General features: G+C 52.2%; 1 protein-coding gene across 2 annotated transcripts; it reads left to right on the top strand.

Annotated features, from left to right (window-relative positions):
- The first annotated feature begins 2,164 nt into the window (after positions 1-2,164).
- Positions 2,165-4,890, top strand: TIMM10 (translocase of inner mitochondrial membrane 10). 2 transcript variants are annotated; one of them, XM_061153963.1, is made up of 3 exons: positions 2,165-2,244; positions 2,739-2,855; positions 4,467-4,890. In XM_061153963.1, the coding sequence occupies exons 2-3, from the start codon at positions 2,785-2,787 to the stop codon at positions 4,666-4,668; spliced, it is 273 nt and encodes a 90-aa protein (XP_061009946.1). In that variant the 5' UTR covers positions 2,165-2,244; positions 2,739-2,784; the 3' UTR covers positions 4,669-4,890. The 2 variants fall into 2 exon arrangements, with proteins under 2 accessions (XP_061009946.1, XP_061009938.1); XM_061153955.1 differs by lacking the exon at positions 2,165-2,244 and adding an exon at positions 2,346-2,620.
- Positions 4,891-18,229: the final 13,339 nt, after the last annotated feature.

Raw genomic sequence — 18,229 nt, 5'->3', positions numbered from 1 at the left:
GATATGGACTGGGAAGGGACATGAGATCACATTTTAGGGTGCCGGAAGTATTTTCTATCTTAATCTGGGTAATGGTTATTAAAATGAATATGTTTAAAAATTAAGCTTAAGATTCTGCGTGTTACTTTACTGTCTGAATTTTATACCTCAATTTAAAAAATTTATTCACTGTTGGTTGCCCTGGGTCTTTGTTGCTGTATGCCGGCTTTCTCTAGCTGCAGAGAGGGTAGGATCCCGTTCATCGTGGTGCACGGGCTTCTCACTGCAGCGGCTTCTCTGATTTCAGAGCATCTGCTGTAGGTGTTCCGGCTCTGTAGTCGTGGCTCAGGGCTTATCTGCTCCAAGGCATGTGGAATCATCCCGGACCAGGAACTGAACCCATGCCATCTGCAGTCGCAGGCAGATTCTTATCCACTGTGCCTCCAAGGAAGTCCTATACCTCAATTTTAAAGTATCAGAGCACGGGGATCGACAAAGCGTTTCAGTCCTTAAAGCAGTGCTGTAATGAGACCCAATATTTAAAATAGTGACTTTCTCAGGGAAGTATACTGTGACCAACCATATAAAGTGTCTGACCCAACTTCTCCTATGGGTCATGTACCCTTGCATCTTTAAATTTTGTTTACTGGGACATCCCTTGAAAATCCACGATTGAGGTGGATTTTTTTCTTGGGGTGGGGGGGGCAGGAGACAGGCACGCAGAGGAGAAACACATTTTCTTGTTCTCTGGTGGCTCAGACAATAAAGAGTCTGCCTGTAATGAAGGAGACCGGGATTCGATCCCGGAGTTGGTAAGATCCCCTGGAGAGGGGCTAGGCTACCCACTCCAGTATTCTTGTGTTTCCCTGGTGGATCAGATGGTAAAGAATTTGCTTGCAGTGTGGGAGACCTGGGTTTGATCCTAGGTCGGGAAGATCCCCTAAAGGAGGGCATGAAAATGCACCCCAGTATTCTTGCCTGGAGAACCCCCATGGACAGAGGAGCCTGGTGGGCTACAGTCCATGGGGTCGCCAAGAGTTAGACACGACTGAGCGACTAATACCCTTCACACTCACACACACTCACAAACACCCTTCTTCTTCACCCAAAAATGCTAGGTCAGCTCTGGCGGCAGCTGTAATGGCTGCCTAATCATCTTATGCAGAGATGGCCCGGGGCGTCTAACAGGAGTTGAATTAAACATACTGTGTACTTGGACTCCTCTTTGTGCAAGAAGGAACCTCGCACGTCTCTGCAACCCCAGAGACGGTTCAGGGACCTCCGCACAGCTGTATTCACCCGAAAGCCCTGTTGAGCTCTGGTTCTCAAACCTGGCTGCACAGGGGAATCGCTGGGGAATCCTACAACGGACCTGTTAGGTAGTTAGAATAGGAAAAAGGAGCAAGGGAGGGAAAAGTCCGCGAAAATTGAACAAAGGGAAGTCTGAAGACCAGAGTGAGGACCTCAGGTAGAACAAACAGCACTCCTGGCTAGCCCAATTTACATAGGGCAGGCCCAGGGGGGAGGAAAAAACATAAAAAGAGGAGCCAAAGGGCCGGAGCCCTCCTCCTCTCTCCCCTCTTCGCGCCCTTTGGGTCGGCATTCCCTCACGCCTGGAAGATGTATTTTCCTTTATTTTCTAAATAAAACAGCTGTAACACGGAGTTGTCCAAGGGTTTTAACCTCCGTCGCTTCAAATTATTGCTGTTACGAGGCAGAACCGAGGAAATTACACACTCCCACGACATACCGATGCCTGGGTCCTAGCCCCAGGGACTCCGATTTATTTGGTGCGACGTGGGCCCTGGACACTGGGGTGATTTTAGGCGGCCCAGGTGGGGTTACATGCATCTGAGAGCTGCAGTGTGAGGACGTCCTTCCTCCTCTGCACCAGACCTGCACTCCGACCTCAGCACTCCCGGGGGCGGAGGGTGAGGTTCACCGAGCTCGGTACCCCTGCCCGCTCTGACAAAACCGATAAACTCAAATCGCTCTGCCATCCCCGCTAGGGACGCGAACTCTACCTGGGCTGCGGGCGCTCTACGCCCCGCCGCAGCCTCTATGGTACCCTGCAGTCCTCTCTAGCACCTGGAGGACTTCCTCGCCTCCGGCCGGAGCCGGCCGCTCCCTCTCTATGGTGGCGGATTTCCCGGCGCCGCCCGCGGCGGGGTTTTCACTCCGGAAGCGCGGCCTGAGCGGAAGAGAGGCGGGACTTCCCGCTGGCCGCGCCCCACGTGCTTCCGCTCTGCCCCGGCCGCGCGCGCGGTGAGTGTGGCGTGTGCACGACGCCGGGGGCCCCGGGGGCGCGGGGAGAGGCCCGGGCCGCGGGGAGAGGCTCCGAGCGCGCGGCGACCTCGACGACGGCGCCGCCGCTCCAGGGCCGTCGCCCCGGGCCCGGCCCCGCAGGGCCGCGTCGCATCAGATCCGCAGGGCCCCGCGCGTTCGTGCCGGCCGTTTGGGGCCCAGTTCCGGACTCCCCCCTCTTCTCCCGTAGAGACGCCACCTCGAGGGGCCGGGCGTCAAGGCGCCGGGACCCGCTCTGCAGGCCCGCCGTCGCCGGCTCTGCGACCTTGGGCGGGGCCGCGTTCCCCTTCGGGGCCTCGGTTCCCACGTCCGTCGCGGGGTGCCTGAGCTCCCCGAGGTTAGCGGCCCCTCCTGGTCGGATGCCCCTTGCGATTCTTCCACGTCCTGCAGCCCCTGCGACGGGAAAGCGACTGGGAGGGCTGGCTGCTGACCGTGATGTCCCCCTCCTCCCCCAGGAACTAGGAGGCCGGCAGGAGATCTCTTCCAGGGCGCACGGCTGAGATGGACCCACTCAGGGCCCAGCAGCTGGCCGCGGAGCTGGAGGTAGAGATGATGGCCGACATGTACAACAGGTAAGGCCGATCCTGCCGCTCCTTTGTCTTAGAGAATGCTCCCGGGTCATCCTTTCCAAGGGCAGAGATGGGCGACTTCCGAAAAATCTTCGTCTCAATCTAGATAATAAGATAAACTGAGGTCCATACTTACCTTCCCAGCACCCACCCCCCACCCCCACGCATGCATGCCCAATGGCTCAGTCGTGTGTGACTCTTACCCGCCCCTTGGACTGTAGCCAGCCAGGCTCCTCTGTCCATGGGATTTCCCAGGCAAGAAGACTGGAGGGGGTTGCCCTTTCCTTCTCCACCCACCCCCATGGTTAAGGGCTAATGCAGACGCAGTGTGGACTCACTAGAAGGACTTGGACATTGGGATTGGGATGGAATTGATGATGGAGGAGCCGAGCAGAAAGAGAAAGTCCAGCCCTGGCTGTGGTTGGGTTCTGGGAACAGTAGAGCAGTTAGTTGCCTTTTGACAGATCGCAAGTAACCCATTTAGCAGTCAGCGTTTCTGAAGTGGTTCCTCCATCTCAGTCAAGTGTGGAGCACTTTATAGGCATGGTTTTTTAATACTCTCCACTGAGTTCCCTTGTCTCATTTTTAAGGTGAGGACATTGAGGCTTCTAGAGGTTCTGTAGCTTTCTCAGGGTCCACAGCTTGTCAGTAGCAACCTCAGGACCAGGACTTCGGTCTGACTCCTAACGAGTGCCCATAACCACCTGGCAGTTTGGGAACAAATCACAGCCACGCCAGCCACCACGACAGTGGCCTTGGGCAAGTTACTTGGACTTGTAGACTGGTGGTTATCGCAGCTATAAAGTGGAGTTCATAATAGTACCTTCCTCATAGAGACATTATAAATATTAAATGTTAAAATATAAGATAGACTTATCAAGCCCAACACAAGTAGGCAGTCAACAGTATTTGCTATTTTTATTGGCTAAAACTCTGGTATCCTCTCTTGATTAGTTGGGTTTATCTTGGAGGCTGTACGTGAGAATAATTTATTAAAGTAAGCTGTGAATTCAGGCTTCGTGCGTGCATGTAAGCTGCTTCGGTCATGTCCAACTCTGCGACCCCCATGGAGTACTGTAGCCCGCCAGGCTCCTCTGTCTGTGGGATTCTCTGGGCAAGAACACTGGAGTGGGTTACCATGCCCTCTTCCAGGTGATGTTCCCCACCCAGGGATCGGACCCGCGTCTCCTGCATTGGCAGGTGAGTTCTTTACCACTAGGGCCACCCAGGAGGCCCCCAGTCAGTTCCCAGGGTTCGTAGCCCAGCTTTACGTGATCCCGAGGCTGGCTGTGCCTCCACTTCCTTCTCTGTAAAAGGGGGTGACGATCGTGCTCACTGCACGGAGTTATCCTACGGACTGCATGACAGCCCGTGTCATGCACTTAGCATGATGTCTGGAACATAGCCAACACTCAACTGATGGTTCCTGTCTGATGAGTCAAAAACATGGGGCAAACGTGGGCTCAGACAAGGCCCTCCCAAGATGGTGAGGGTGCAGATTGGGGGTTTACACCGCCTTCTTGGCGGGTGAGAACAGGGCCGCAGGGCAGGAGTGGTCGAGAGTTCCTGGTTTGCCACAGCAGGCTGCTGATATGACCTTGCCCTTCCTTCTAGAATGACCAGTGCCTGCCACCGGAAGTGCGTGCCTCCCCACTACAAGGAAGCAGAGCTGTCCAAGGGCGAGTCCGTGTGCCTGGACCGGTGTGTCTCCAAGTACCTGGACATCCATGAGCGGATGGGCAAGAAGCTGACAGAGCTGTCTATGCAGGATGAGGAGCTGATGAAGAGGGTGCAGCAGAGTGCTGGGCCTGTGTGAGGCGCCAGACAGTACGCCCTAAGGAGCACCCCATCCCTTCCCACTTGTCTAATAAAAGTGCCCCCGTTGGGTGTCATCTGTGAAGACTGCAAGGCCTGGGCTCCTTCCGGAGAGTCTGCAGGAGCCGTTTCCCAGGCGCAGAAGGGTGTCTGTCACCCCGGGCTGTGACTGTGTGTGTGAGTGTATATGTATATATTATATATTAAAACAAATTTATTGACACCCGCAGTGTGCAAAGCAATGTGCCTGGCACTTGGGAGTGAGGGTGGCAGACACAGCCTCTACCAGCAGAGGGAGTCTGATGTGTTTAAAAGCAGAGACCGTCCCGTGGCTCAGGTGGGCAGTCCCCGGCAGCCGCTCGCTGTGGGATCCTGACTGTCGCTTCACTGTGCTTGGCTTCCTCATCTGTAACGTGGGGGGACAGTCATAGGGCTGGGCTGAAGGTTAAGAGAGTTAACGTGAATAAACCACTTACAATAATGACGGCCAGAGAAGGTTCCCACGACACTTAGGTTTTCCTAACAAGCACATGCTTTGTCTGGTTTGGATGTGCTCGGTCGTTGTTGCTGGGTGCGGGCCTTCTCTGGTTGTGGCGTGCGGGGTTCTCCTTGCAGAGCACAGGCTGTAGGTACGGGGGCGTCAGCAGTTGCAGCTCATGGTCCCAGTTGCTCCGCGGCAGGGGGAATCTTCCCGGATCAGGGATCAAACCCGCGTCTCCTGCATTCGCAGGTGCCAGCTTTTTATGTTTAACAGCTTAAGTGCAGGCCGGTGTTTTCCCAAACGATGGAATAGGAATGATTTTAGAGGAGCGGGTGGAAAGTCGATGCAACTTAAGTAGCCACAACGTCTTGGTTCCAAACGGCCATAGTGGAACACGCGAAGGGACCCAGTGTCACGCACTGTGTGATCCAGGGAAGGGCCTGAGTGATAACTGCCATTAGCCATTCGGGGCTCACCTGAGTCCACACGGGACCGAACTCACCGTTCGCGGGATCTGCGGTCTAATCCACCCAGCAGGCTAGAGGCCCTCTTAGGAAATGGGGGCTCCGAGAGGTGGTGGTTTCTGGGTCACAGGAGAGGAGCAGTGGCCTGGAGGCCGGGATGGACTGCTGCACGTGCTGCCTCGCAGAGGAGAGGCCGCAGCGGCTCCTAGGCTGAGGGTGCCCTTGGAGAACTGCGGCTCTCGGGTAGGGCGCTCACTGCACAGGGACCTTTGGTGACCCCAAAGCCGCCGTAGTAGAAGCTTCATGGCAGAGGGCAGCGTCTGGCACGGAACCTCACCGGGCCGCCGGGCGCACAGGACAAGTAGAGGCAGCCGTGTCAGGCTGGCAGAGGACAGGTTTGGGGAGTTCCCTGGCCGCCCAGCGGTCGGGTCTTGTCACTTTCACTGCCACGGGCCCAGGTTCATTTCCTGGCAGGTAACTAGTATCCCACAAATTGCACAGTGCATCCGGGAGAAAAACAGCCCAGGTTCGAGTCAGAGCCCCTGGGGCGGCATCCGACCCCTCTGTGCCTCAGGTGTGTGTGCTCAGTCGTGTCCGACTCTTGGTGACCCCGTGGACTGCAGCCCACCAGGCTCCTCAGTCCGTGGGCTTCTCCAGGCAAGGAGACTGCAGTGGGTTGCCGTGCCCTTTTACAAGGGATCATCCCGACTCAGGGGTCGAACCTCCGTCTCTTCCATCTCCTGCACTGGCAGGCAGATTCCTTACCGCCAGCACCAGCTCAGTCACCTTGTCTATCAAGTGATAAAACCAGTTCATCGAGTCGTTGTGAAGATTAAATGTGTTAATAATAACTAAGGCACTTGGGAAAGTGCCTCCCTTTCCCATGTTAAATACTCGTAATGTTACCTTTTTTTTTTAAATTGCTAACTTGGATGTAAGGAGACATGAGATCCTCTCCCAGAAAAGCTAAAAATCATTGCTCCTCACCGTCAGGGTGGGCGGAGCCCGCGTCCGGGTGCTGCAGTGCCGGTGCGGGCCAGCAGGTGGCCCCGTCCGCCCGCTGCGGCCGGTCCGTGGGCGTTCCTCGGGTCCTCAGGGCGGGTTGTGCTAGGAAGGGTCAGTGGTGAGGAAAATACACCGTGCCTGCCCGCAGGTTTAGCAGGAAGTGTCAGGAGTTTCCAGGGCGCATCGCTGAAACGTATACTAGAAGCAGGGGTGGTCGGGGTGGAGAGAAGAGTGCTTGCAGGAAAGCTCACGGTGGAGTGTGGAGTGGGATGGGAGGTGGGAGGTGAAGAGACTGTCCGGGCGGGCGGGCGCAGCTCCGAAGAGCCTGAAGTGCTGTGTTAAAAGGCTGGGTGGTCTCCGGAGGGCATCAGCAAACTGGAAGGAGGTGAACCCTGGCGGTGAAAATGACAGCTCTGCGTTTTAAAGGCTCCCTCTAGCTGCCAGCCGGGTGGGTCGCGGTAGATGGATGACATGGATTCGGGGGAGACGTGCCAAGGATCCAGTGAGGAGATGGGTGTGTGTGTGTGTGTGTCTGTGTGTGTGCATTCGAGTGCAAGTACCAGCTGAAGGCTTCCCTGGGGATCCAGAGGTTCAGAGTCCACCTTGCAAAGCAGAGGACGCGAGTCCGATCCCTGGTCCAGGAAGATCCCACATGCCGCGGGCGACTAGGGCCCGTGCGCTGCAAGCAGAGAGGGGCCCCTGCTGGCCGCAGCTGGAGAAAGCCTGCGCGGGGCGGCCGAGAGCCAGCACGGCTGAGAACAAGAAATTAAAAAAACAAACAACCTATTGTTGCCACACTGTGCTAGTGAGTATATCATTGCACTAAGATCCGACCACAGCTCTGAGGCAGGTACGATGGTTCTCACAGACGAAGAAGCTGAGGCTCCAAAGAGTAACTTCCTGAGTGTCCTAGAACAAGCAAGTGGCAGGATTGCAGCTAATTCAGACCCCAGAGCCCACTTTTACCCACTCCTCTCGGGTGGAGGGGAAGGTGGGCCTGCGGAGTCTGCCTTAGTGAAGAATATGTCCGCAAAGTCATATTTCATTCAACAATGTCTCCTGTTGCCTTGCCACGTGAGGAGAACTATAGAAAGTGTACAAAGTGAATTAGCTAGGTTGCTGCCTTCAGTGGTGTTGGAGAAGACTCTTGAGAGTCCCTTGGACTGCAAGGAGATCCAACCAGTCCATCCTAAAGGAGGTCAGTCCTGGGTGTTCATTGGAAGGACTGATGCTGAAGCTGAAACTCCAATACTTTGGCCCCCTGATGCAAAGAGCTGACTCATTTGAAAAGACCCTGATGCTGGGAAAGATTGAGGGCAGGAGGAGAAGGGACCGACAGAGGATGAGATGGTTGGATGGCATCACTGACTCAATGGACATGGGTTTGGGTGGACTCCGGGACTTGGTGATGGACAGGGAGGCCTGGGGTGCTGAGGTTCATGGGGTCGCAAAGAGTCGGACACGACTGAGCGACTGAACTGAACTGCCTTCAGTGAGGGCTTCCCAGGTGACGCTAGAGGTAAGGAATCCCAGTAAGAGATGCGGGTTCAATCCCTGGATTGAGAAGATCCCCTGGAGGAGGGAATGGCAACCCTCTTCAGTATTCCTGCCTGGAGAGTCCCACGGACAGGGGAGCCTGGTGGACTATAGTCCATGGGGTCGCAGAGGGTCAGACACGACTGAGCGAGTTGGCACGCACGCTCCCTTCAGTGAACAGCATGGGGGGGCGGGAGGACAGGTGTGGAGAGGTGATCAGACCTGTGGAGGGTGGTGGACTAGGCGAGGCCCGCCTTCTCTGCTGAAGAGAAGGGTCAAAAACTCAATCCTGTGTGCGGTCACTAGACTGTCAATTTTACAAATCATGAATGTCTCATGAAAAACCAGGACTTTGGCTTCTTTTGAAAAGTTAGATCTCACATGTTAGCCTCCATTCCTGCCTGGCGAGGTCTGCTGGAGGATGGGGCAGAGGCTCCGCTGTCCAGCGAACATTGCATCGCCCGTTTCCTCCCCCCCTCCTCAGCTGCTTGCCCCAGAGGCCTTTGGGCTGCTCCATACGCTCCCTGGGTTTTCAGCCAGTGGACGCTGAAGGAGAAAACGTGTCGTCCTGTCCGGGAGCAGGCAGTCTCCAAGGTGGCTCCTCACCACCTGCTCTGCTCAGGCCTGTTCATCCCCAGGACGACCTCCTTCCCTTGTACACCTGAGCTCGAGAGAGGCTTTTGGTTGTTGGATTTTTTTTTTCCTTTTTTAAACTTTTTATTTTGCATTGGAGTATAACTAATTAATGGGCTTCCCTGGTGGCTTGGGGGTAAAGAATTGACCTGCCGACGCAGGAGATGTGCGTTTGATCCCCGGATTGGGAAGATTGCCTGGAGAAGGACATGGCAACCCACTCCAGTCTTCTTGCCCCAGAAATCCCATGGACAGAGGAGCCTGGCGGGCTATGTATAATCCATGGGGTCGCAAAAGCACCAGATGCGACTTAGCAACTAAACAACAACATAGCTGGTTAACAACGTGGGGATGGTCTCAGGTGAACAGCGAAGGGGCTTAGCCGTACACAGACGTGAGTCCACTCTCCCCTAAGTGCCCCTCCCATCCAGGCCCCATCACAGGGGCGGAGTTCCACGTGCTCCACAGCAGGTCTTTGTCGGTTATCCATTTTAAATACAGCAGTGTTCACTCCTCCTAGTAGAGGCTTGCATCTAACAAACAGAACACAGTAAAGGTGATGAAAACTGCGTCCAAGGTTTGGGGACAAAAGATCGTCATGGCCGTCCTTGTAGTGCTCCTCTCGCTCCCCGCCCTCCCCTCTGTCCTCCCCCTCTCCTTGTGCTTGCAAACCCTCAGGAGGCAAGCTTCCATGTTGTCAGCTGCCCTAGGAAGAGACCCACATGGTGGGGAACTCAGGGCGGCCTGCAGCCTCCGTCAGCACGGAACTGAACCCTGCCAGCGCCCGCCTGAGTGAGCTGGGACGCAGATCCTTCCCCAGTCGAACTGTCAGATGATGGCAGCCCCACGAGAGCCCCTGAAGCAGAGGACGGAATGAGCCTGCACCCTGACTCCCAGCCGAGAGAAGCTGAGATAATAAAGGTTGCTTTAAACCATTATTTTCTGGGGTCATTCGTTACGCAGCAAGCGTTAACAACCACTACGCAGATAGTTCTCACAACCGTTACGACTGTCAGAGAGTATGCCTGGTCATTCTCCACCCACGCCTGGAAGGACTGAGGCACCATATTCCAGGCATTTGCGGCACACCATTGAACAGGACAGATAAAGATCCTTGCCAGCTTGGAATTTACATTCTAGGGCAATGGTTTTACATAGGCGTCATGCTATTTTGAAGGAAAGAAGGTTCTTAACCTTTCAGCTCTTGGACCACTGTGAAACTCCCAACAAAAGCCACAGACTGGTTCTTTGGAAAATTGTACGCGCACATAGAGTTTTGTATGCAATTTCAGGAAGTTTCATAAAAATTCTTGTGGGCTGACCTGAGGGAAATCTTGTGACAAGCATCAGTTTGAATGCTGGGACCTAGTTCCCTGACCAGGGATTGAACCCTGGGCCCCCTGCATTGGAAGCGTGGAGTCTTAGCCATTGGACCGTCGTCAGGGCAGTTCCATAAAATGTGTCCCTCTTATAATTGTGATAAGTGCTATGTAAAGGGATGAGCCTCCCCCCCAGGTCCGAGTGCTCAGAGAAGATGGTCACCCTGAAAGCGATACGGGTGAGAGACACCTGAAGGTTGGGTAGGAATTTGCCGGGGGCGGGGGGGTGGGGGTGTGGGGTGGCTTCTGCGTTAAGTAGCAGGTTACTGTTAGTGGTGGGGGCAGTGGGCGCTGGTCCCTGTCTGCCGGCCCACACAGTCCATCAGGGGAGACGCACATCGTGATGAGACGTATCAAAGGGCGGCTCAGATGTCGCATGAATCATATAGCAGAGGGACTTATTGTTGGAGTCAAAGAGCCTTCCTGTAGGAACTGACGGTTAAGTCAAAATCTGGAGGATCAGGAGATAGACCAGGACGGAAGAATGTTCCAGGCCCAGGGGGGAACACGGGGTGTTGATGGATGAGGACAGGGGGGAAAGATGCCCAAGGGGGGAGGGGGCGGCAGCAGGGCCCAGATGGACCAGGAGGCACTGCTGGGAGCCTGGACGCTTGCTCCACGGACACGAGAAACCTTCGAGGGGAGTGGCCTGTTCCCCCGGGAAGGTGGACTTGAATGTATGAGTGGAATCCGGAAGGTCAGGGTGGAAAGGCTGCAGGAGTCCACGTTGGATCTGCTGAGCCCCAGGCTTGTGGGACAGTGGTGGGTGGAGAAGAGATCTCTCTCTCTCTCTCTTTTAAATTGTTTGCCCGTGTCACTCACCACCAGGGATGGAACCCATGCCCCTGCAGTGGAAGAGCAGGGTCTTAGTCTCTGGGCCACCAGGAAGTCAAGCATCAAAGGTGGGAACCACAGGCCCACCGGTGGACGGCGGGGCTGGGCGCAGAGACCGGATAACTCCGGTTTGGGCTTAAAAGACTGCGTGCCAGGGGGGCGCTTTTACAGATCCGGGCAGCAAGGGCGGAAGAGCGAGGGAGGTGGGGGAGGGTCCTTCTCCGTCATCACTGAGCTCTCGTCGTCTTAGAGGATCCCGCACCACGGGCCTGTCTTTTCCAGCTGTGGCTTCTCGCCACAGCCCACCTCCTCCTACCTGCGCCTGCGGCCGGGCTCACCGTCCGCTCCCGCGATGGTTCGGGCGTCCTCCTCTGCACCGTGTCCTCCTCTTGCTGTGGTTCAGTCGCTCAGTCGTGTCTGACTCTTTGCGACCCCATGGACTGTAGCCTGTCCCAGGCTCCTCTGTCCTTGGGATGCTCCAGGCAAGAGTACTGGAGTGGGTTGCCATTTCCTTCTCCAGGAGATCTGCCGGACCCAGGGATCAAACCTGCATCTCCTGAGCCGCCTGGGAGGCCCGTCTTCCTTTCCAGCGTTGATAAATTATAGAGGGGAAGTCTTTTATCTTCCGATCTCCGCACCGCGGCCTCTTTGGGGACTCCGTCCTGCTCTCTAGTCTAGATCGCAGCCCCTCCCGGGTAATTCACAACAGCACAGAATCTCTGTCCCCCAAGGTACTTCTTTCAGATGCAATTACACTTGCTATGTGATAATTTGATTCATCGTGGCCTCTCCTCCACTGGACTTCATGTTCTCTGAAGATAGACGGTGTCTTACTCATCCTCCAATTCCCTAGTGCCTGATGCTTGTGAAAGTATTTAAAAAATTTTTTTAAACTGAGACATCATTCACAGGATGAGAAAATCCACTCTTTTGAAGTGTTCAATTCAGTGAATATTAGTACATTCACAAAGTTGTACAATCATCACCACTGTTTAATTCCACAACATTTTCTACACCCCACCCCCACAGAAGAAACCCCACACTCATTAGCAATCACTTCCCATTTCTCCCTCCCCTGTTGTTAGCTTTAATCGTTGTTGGTTTTTGACGGCTAACCTTCAGTCTCAATGTATCTGCCTGTTTTCGGCATTTCGTATGCACGCAGTCCTATGATATGTGATGTTTTGCATTTGCTTTCTTTCCTTCAGCATGATGTTTTCAAGTTTCATCCATGTTGTAGCATATATCAGCACATTTTTATGACCAAATAATAATACATTGAATATTACTTATGCATTTTTCATTTTATTTTAGTTTTGGTCACCGTGCAGGGCTTGTGGGATCTTAGTTCCCCAACCAAGGATCAAACCCAGGCCCTCAGCAAGGCGTGTCCTAACCACTGACCCCCTGGGATTCCCGCGACACATGTTTTTTTTGTCCATTTATTCCTGGACAACTGAGTAGTTTGCACTTTTTTTTGACTTTTATGGATAACAGGGCTATGAACATTTGTGTCTAAGTTTTTGTGTCCACATAATGGTTTTGGGCTCCAAAAATCACTGAGGATGGTGATTGCAGCCATGAAATTAAAAGACGCTTACTCCTTGGAAGGAAAGTTATGACCAACCTAGACAGCATATTAAAAAGCAGAGACATCACATTGTCAACAAAGGTCCATCTAGTCAAGGCTATGGTTTTTCCAGTGGTCATATATGGATGTGAGAGTTGGACTATAAAGAAAGCTGAGCTCTGAAGAATTGATGCTTTTGAACTCTAGTGTTGGAGAAGACTCTTGAGAGTCCCTTGGACTGCAAGGAGATCCAAACTGTCCATCCTAAAGGAAATCAGTCCTGGGTGTTCATTGGAAAGACTGATGTTGAAGCTGAAACTCCAATACTTTGGTCACCTGATGCGAAGAACTGACTCATTGGAAAAGACCCTGATGCTGGGAAAGGTTGAGGGCAGGAGGAGAAGGGGATGACAGAGGATGAGATGATTGGATGGCATGACCGACTCAATGGACACAGGTTTGGGTGGACTCCAGGAGTTGGTGATGGACAAGAAAGGCCTGGGGTGCTGTGGTTCATGGGGTCGCAAAGAGTCGGACACGGCTGAGTGACTGAACTGAACTGAACTGAATGTTCTCAGTTCTCTGCAGTATACACCTAGGAGAGGAACTGCTGGGTTTCAGCACTGACTCTGGAACTATCTGAGGCTCGGCCAAACCATTTTTCCCAAAGTCACTGCAGCATTTTATTTACATTCTTCATGCAAAGGTTTACTGTGACTATTTGTGGGGCTGAATAAATCTTCTCTCTGCTGTGAGCTAGATACTGTTATCTCCAGCACACGACAGCCTGCAAGAGGGATGCTCAGCACTGCGAGTGCCTCGGGCAAACCCACCACGTGACCGGCTGCAGGGTGAGAAGGGGACCCCGACTGTGACCCGGGAACCACTCCTGACACCCCAGCGGGAGGGGAGTGAGCCAGCAGCTCACAGGATGGGCAACCCAACAGCCCTGTTGTCCTCATGCTCTGGAACAGAGTCTAGAGAGGGGTTACTATGGGGCGGGAGGAGGGGCCAGTGAATCCTATGATTCTGATACGGGAGTGGGTCTCTGGTTTCTTCTCTGAGCCTCTCCCAGGGGGCCCCCGTGGTTAAGGCTTCCCCTGCAGGAGGCGGGGGTTAATTCCTGGTCTGGGAACTAGGACCCTACATGCCATTCCCGTGTGCTCCCTACCCCCCCACCCCCGCAAAGTCTCTCTCTTTTCAAAATGTAGTTATTGATTTGGGGCTACACTGGGTCTCCACTGCTGTGAGCGGGTCTTCTCTGGCTGAGGCGAGCAGCAGCTACTCCCTGGTTGTTTTAGGGCTTCTCATCGCAGTGGATCCTCTTGTCTCAGAGCAGCTGCCTTGGGCACGCGGGCTTCAGCAGCTGTGGCCCAGGGGCCTGATTCCTCCTTGGCGAGTGGGATCTTCCCGGACCAGGGATCGAACCTGTGTTTGCTGCATGGGCAGGCAGGCTCTCGACCCCTGGACCACCAGAGAAGTCCTGTTTTTTTTAAAAATTATTATCTGAACCATTACAGTGGCTTCTTAACTGCTCTCAAGTCCCTTTCCTTTCCATTCCTTAAACACACAAACCCAACCATATCTGTCTCCTTCCTTAAAAACAAACTAAACCAAAAGAAAACAAAAGTTGGGAGTTCCCATCGCCTATCTCACAAAGTAAGACTTCTCACAAGAGAAGACTCTACACATGGACATCACCAGATGGTCAACACCAAAATCAGATTGATTATATTCTTTGCAGCCAAAGATGGAGAAGCTCTATACAGCCAGCAAAAACAAGACTGGGAGTTGACTGTGATTCAGATCATGAAGTCCTTATTGCCAGCTTCAGACTTAAATTGAAGAAAGTAGGGAAAACCACTAGACCATTCAGGTATGACATAAATCAAATCCCTTACGATTATACAGTGGAAGTGACAAATAGATTCAAGGGATTAGATCTGATAGACTGCCTGAATAACTATGGACGGAGGTTCATGACATTGTACAGGAGTCAGGAATCAAGACCATCTCCATGGAAAAGAAATGCAAAAAAGGAAAATGGCTGTCTGAGGAGGCCTTACAAACAGCTGTGAAAAGAGGAGAAGTGAAAGGCAAAGGAGAAAAGGAAAGATATTCCCATTTGACTGCAGAGTTCCAAAGAATAGCAAGGAGAGATAAGAAAGCCTTCCTCAGCGATCAATACAAAGAAATAGAGGAAAACAACGGAATGGGAAAGACTAGAGATCTCTTCAAGAAAATTAGAGATACCAAGGGAACTTTTCATGCAAAGATGGGCTCAATAAAGAACAGAAATGGTATGGACCTAACAGAAGCAGATGCAGGTCAGGAAGTAACAGTTAGAACTGGACATGGAACAACAGACTGGTTCCAAATAGGAAAAGGAGTACGTCAAGGCTGTATATTGTTACCCTGCTTATTTAACTTATATGCAGAGTACATCATGAGAAATGCTGGGCTGGATGAAGCACAAGCTGGAATTAAGATTGCTGGGAGAAATATCAGTAACCTCAGATATGCAGATGACACCATCCTTATGGCAGAAAGTGAAGAGGATCTAAAAAGCCTCTTGATGAGAGTGAAAGAGGAGAGTGAAAAAATTGGCTTAAAGATCAACATTCAGAAAACTAAGATCATGGCATCTGGTCCCATCACCTCATGGGAAATAGATGGGGAGACAGTGGAAACAGTGTCAGACTTTATTTTTTTGGGCTCCAAAATCACTGCAGATGGTGACTGCAGCCATGAAATTAAAAGACGCTTACTCCTTGGAAGGAAAGTTATGATCAACCTAGATAGCATGTTAAAAAGCAGAGACATTACTTTGCCAACAAAGGTCTGTCTGGTCAAGGCTGTGGTTTTTCCAGTGGTCATGTATGGATGTGAGAGTTGGACTGTGAAGAAAGCTGAGCACCGAAAAATTGATGCTTGTGAACTGTGGTGTTGGAGAAGACTCTTGAGAGTCCCTTGGACTGCAAGGAAATCCAACCAGTCCATCCTAAAGGAGATCAGTCCTGGGTGTTCATTGGAAGGATTGATGTTGAAGCTGAAACTTCAGTACTGTGGCCACCTGGTGCGAAGAGTTGACTCATTGGAAAAGACCCTGATGCTGGGAAAGATTGAAGGAGGAGAAGGGGACGACAGAGGATGAGATGGCTGGATGGCATCACCAACTCGATGGACATGAGTTTGAATAAACTCCGGGAGTTTGTGATGAACAGGGAGGCCTGGCGTGCTGTGATTCATGGGGTCGCAAAGAGTCAGACAGGACTGAGTGACTGAACTGAACTGAACTGAACAGAAGCAGAAGATATTAAGAAGAGGTGGCCAGAATAAACAGAAAAACTGTACAAAAAAGATCTTCACGACCCAGATAATCACAATGGTGTGATCACTCACCTAGAGCCAGACATCTTGAATGTGAAGTCAAGTGGGCCTTAGGAAGCATCACTATGAACAAAGCTAGTGGAGGCGATGGAATTCCATTTGAGCTATGTCAAATCCTAAAAGATGATGCTGTGAAAGTGCTGCACTCAATATGCCAGCAAATTTGGAAAACTCAGCAGTGGCCACAGGACTGGAAAAGGTCGGTTTTCATTCCAATCCCAAAGAACAGCAATGCCAAAGAATGCTCAAACTACCACACAATTGCACTTATCTCACACGCTAGCAAAGTAATGCTCAAAATTCTCCAAGCCAGGCTTCAGCAGTACATGAAGCATGAATTTCCAGATGTTCAAGCTGGATTTAGAAAAGGCAGAGGAACCAGAGATCAAATTGCCAACACCCACTGGATCATCAAAAAAGCAAGAGAGTTCCAGAAAAACATCTACTCCTGCTTTCCTGACTGTGCCAAAGCCTTTGACTGTGTGGATCACAACAAACTGTGGAGAATTCTTCAAGCGATGGGAATACCAGACCACCTAACCTGCCTCCTGAGAAATCTGTATTCTGGTCAAGAAGCAACAGTTAGAACTGGACATGGAACAACAGACTGGTTGCAAATCGGGAAAAGAGTCCGTCAAGGCTGTATATTGTCACCCTGCTTATTTAACTTATATGCAGAGTACATCATGAGAAACGCTGGGCTGGATGAAGCATAAGCTGGAATCAAGATTGCTGGGAGAAATATCAATAACCTCAGCCATGCAGATGACACCACCCTTATGGCAGAAAGCGAAGAATAACTAAAGAGCCTCTTGATGAAAGTGAAAGAGGAGAGAGAAAAATTGTCTTAAAACTCAACAGTCAGAAAACTAAAATCATAGCATCTGGTCCCATCACTTCATGGCAAATAGATGGGAAAACAGTGGAAACAGTGAGAGGCTTTATTTTCTTGGGCTCCAAAATCACTGCAGATGGTGACTGCAGCCACGAAATTAAAAGATGCTTGCTCCTTGGAAGAAAGGTTATGACCAACCTAGACAGCATATTAAAAAGCAGAGACATTACTTTGCCAACAAAGGTCTGTCTAGCCAAAGCTATGGTTTTTCCAATAGTCCTGTATGGATGTGAGAATTGGACCATAAAGAAAGCTGAGCGCCAAAGAATTGATGCTTTTGAACTGTGGTATTGGAGAAGACTCTTGAGAGTCCCTTGGACAGCAAGGACATCCAACCAGTCCATACTAAAGGAAATCAGTCCTGAATATTCATTGGAAGGGCTGATGTTGAAGCTGAGACTCCAATACTTTGGCCACCTGATGAGAAGAACTGCCTCATTGGAAAAGACCCTGAGAAAGATTGAAGGTGGGAGGAGAAGGGGACGACAGAGGATGAGATGGTTGGATGGCATCACTGACTCAGTGGACGTGAGTTTGAGTAAACTCCTGGAGTTGGTGATGGACAGGGAGGCCTGGTGTGCTGCAGTCCACGGGGCCGCAAAGAGTCAGACACGACTGAGTGACTGAACTGAACTGAAGTGAACTGGCCTGGCAGAGGTCCTTCTAAACTGACCCCAGCCGTCCTTTCTCACTCCCCTTTCCCCATTATTGGACAGACGTTTACCACTGGCTGTTACAGGTCAGGTCCTGGGATGGGTTGCAGGCATAATGCAAACCAGCCACATCGTGGGTCCCACAGTGCCTGCCCTCCAGAGACTTCTAGCTCCTGGGGAGGGAGCAGGCAGCGATACTGCTGATTCCAGATCAGGGTGAGCACTTCATCTCAGGGTAGAATAGTGTTGAGGGGGAAGGCAGGGGTCGGGGGGAGCACCTCTAACCCAGCCTAGAAGAGCAGAGCTTCCAGCCAAAAGGGGAAACTGGAGGAGAGTTGTGAAGGACGAATGCACCGGAGATGAAGGAGGGAATCCGTCTTTCCCACAAGAAGGAATTACAGACGCAAAGGGAAGGCGATGTGGAAGCAGCCGGCTTCACACTTCATTCCACAGGTGCTTCCTGAGGCCTCTTAGCTGCCAGGGGCTGTTTCTGGTGCTGAAGACACCGCAGTGAACACAGCAGACCAGACCCTTGTCCCCATGCAGCTGACAGCTCCCCAGAGGAAAAGATGCACATGTGGATTGGAGAGAAAGGCAAGCATTAACAGCCACAGGGGAGCCCGTGGACCCCTAGAGTTTCTGGAGCTGGGTCCACAAACCCCCTGGAATTTGAATGTAGATGTTTGTGTGTGTGCATGTTCACACAGGCCTTTTCACAGGCA

Source organism: Dama dama, chromosome 1 (assembly GCF_033118175.1).
Source record: "Dama dama isolate Ldn47 chromosome 1, ASM3311817v1, whole genome shotgun sequence".
Classification (NCBI taxonomy): Eukaryota; Metazoa; Chordata; class Mammalia; order Artiodactyla; family Cervidae; genus Dama; species Dama dama.
This window is presented reverse-complemented; position numbering and strand designations above follow the sequence as displayed.

Coding starts and splice junctions, on each gene's coding strand:
- TIMM10 (XM_061153963.1), top strand. CDS start 2,785: ATGGACCCACTCAGGGCCCAGCAGCTGGCCGCGGAGCTGGAGGTAGAG. Junction 2,856..4,466: donor ATGGCCGACATGTACAACAG/GTAAGGCCGATC, acceptor CCTTCCTTCTAG/AATGACCAGTGCCTGCCACC.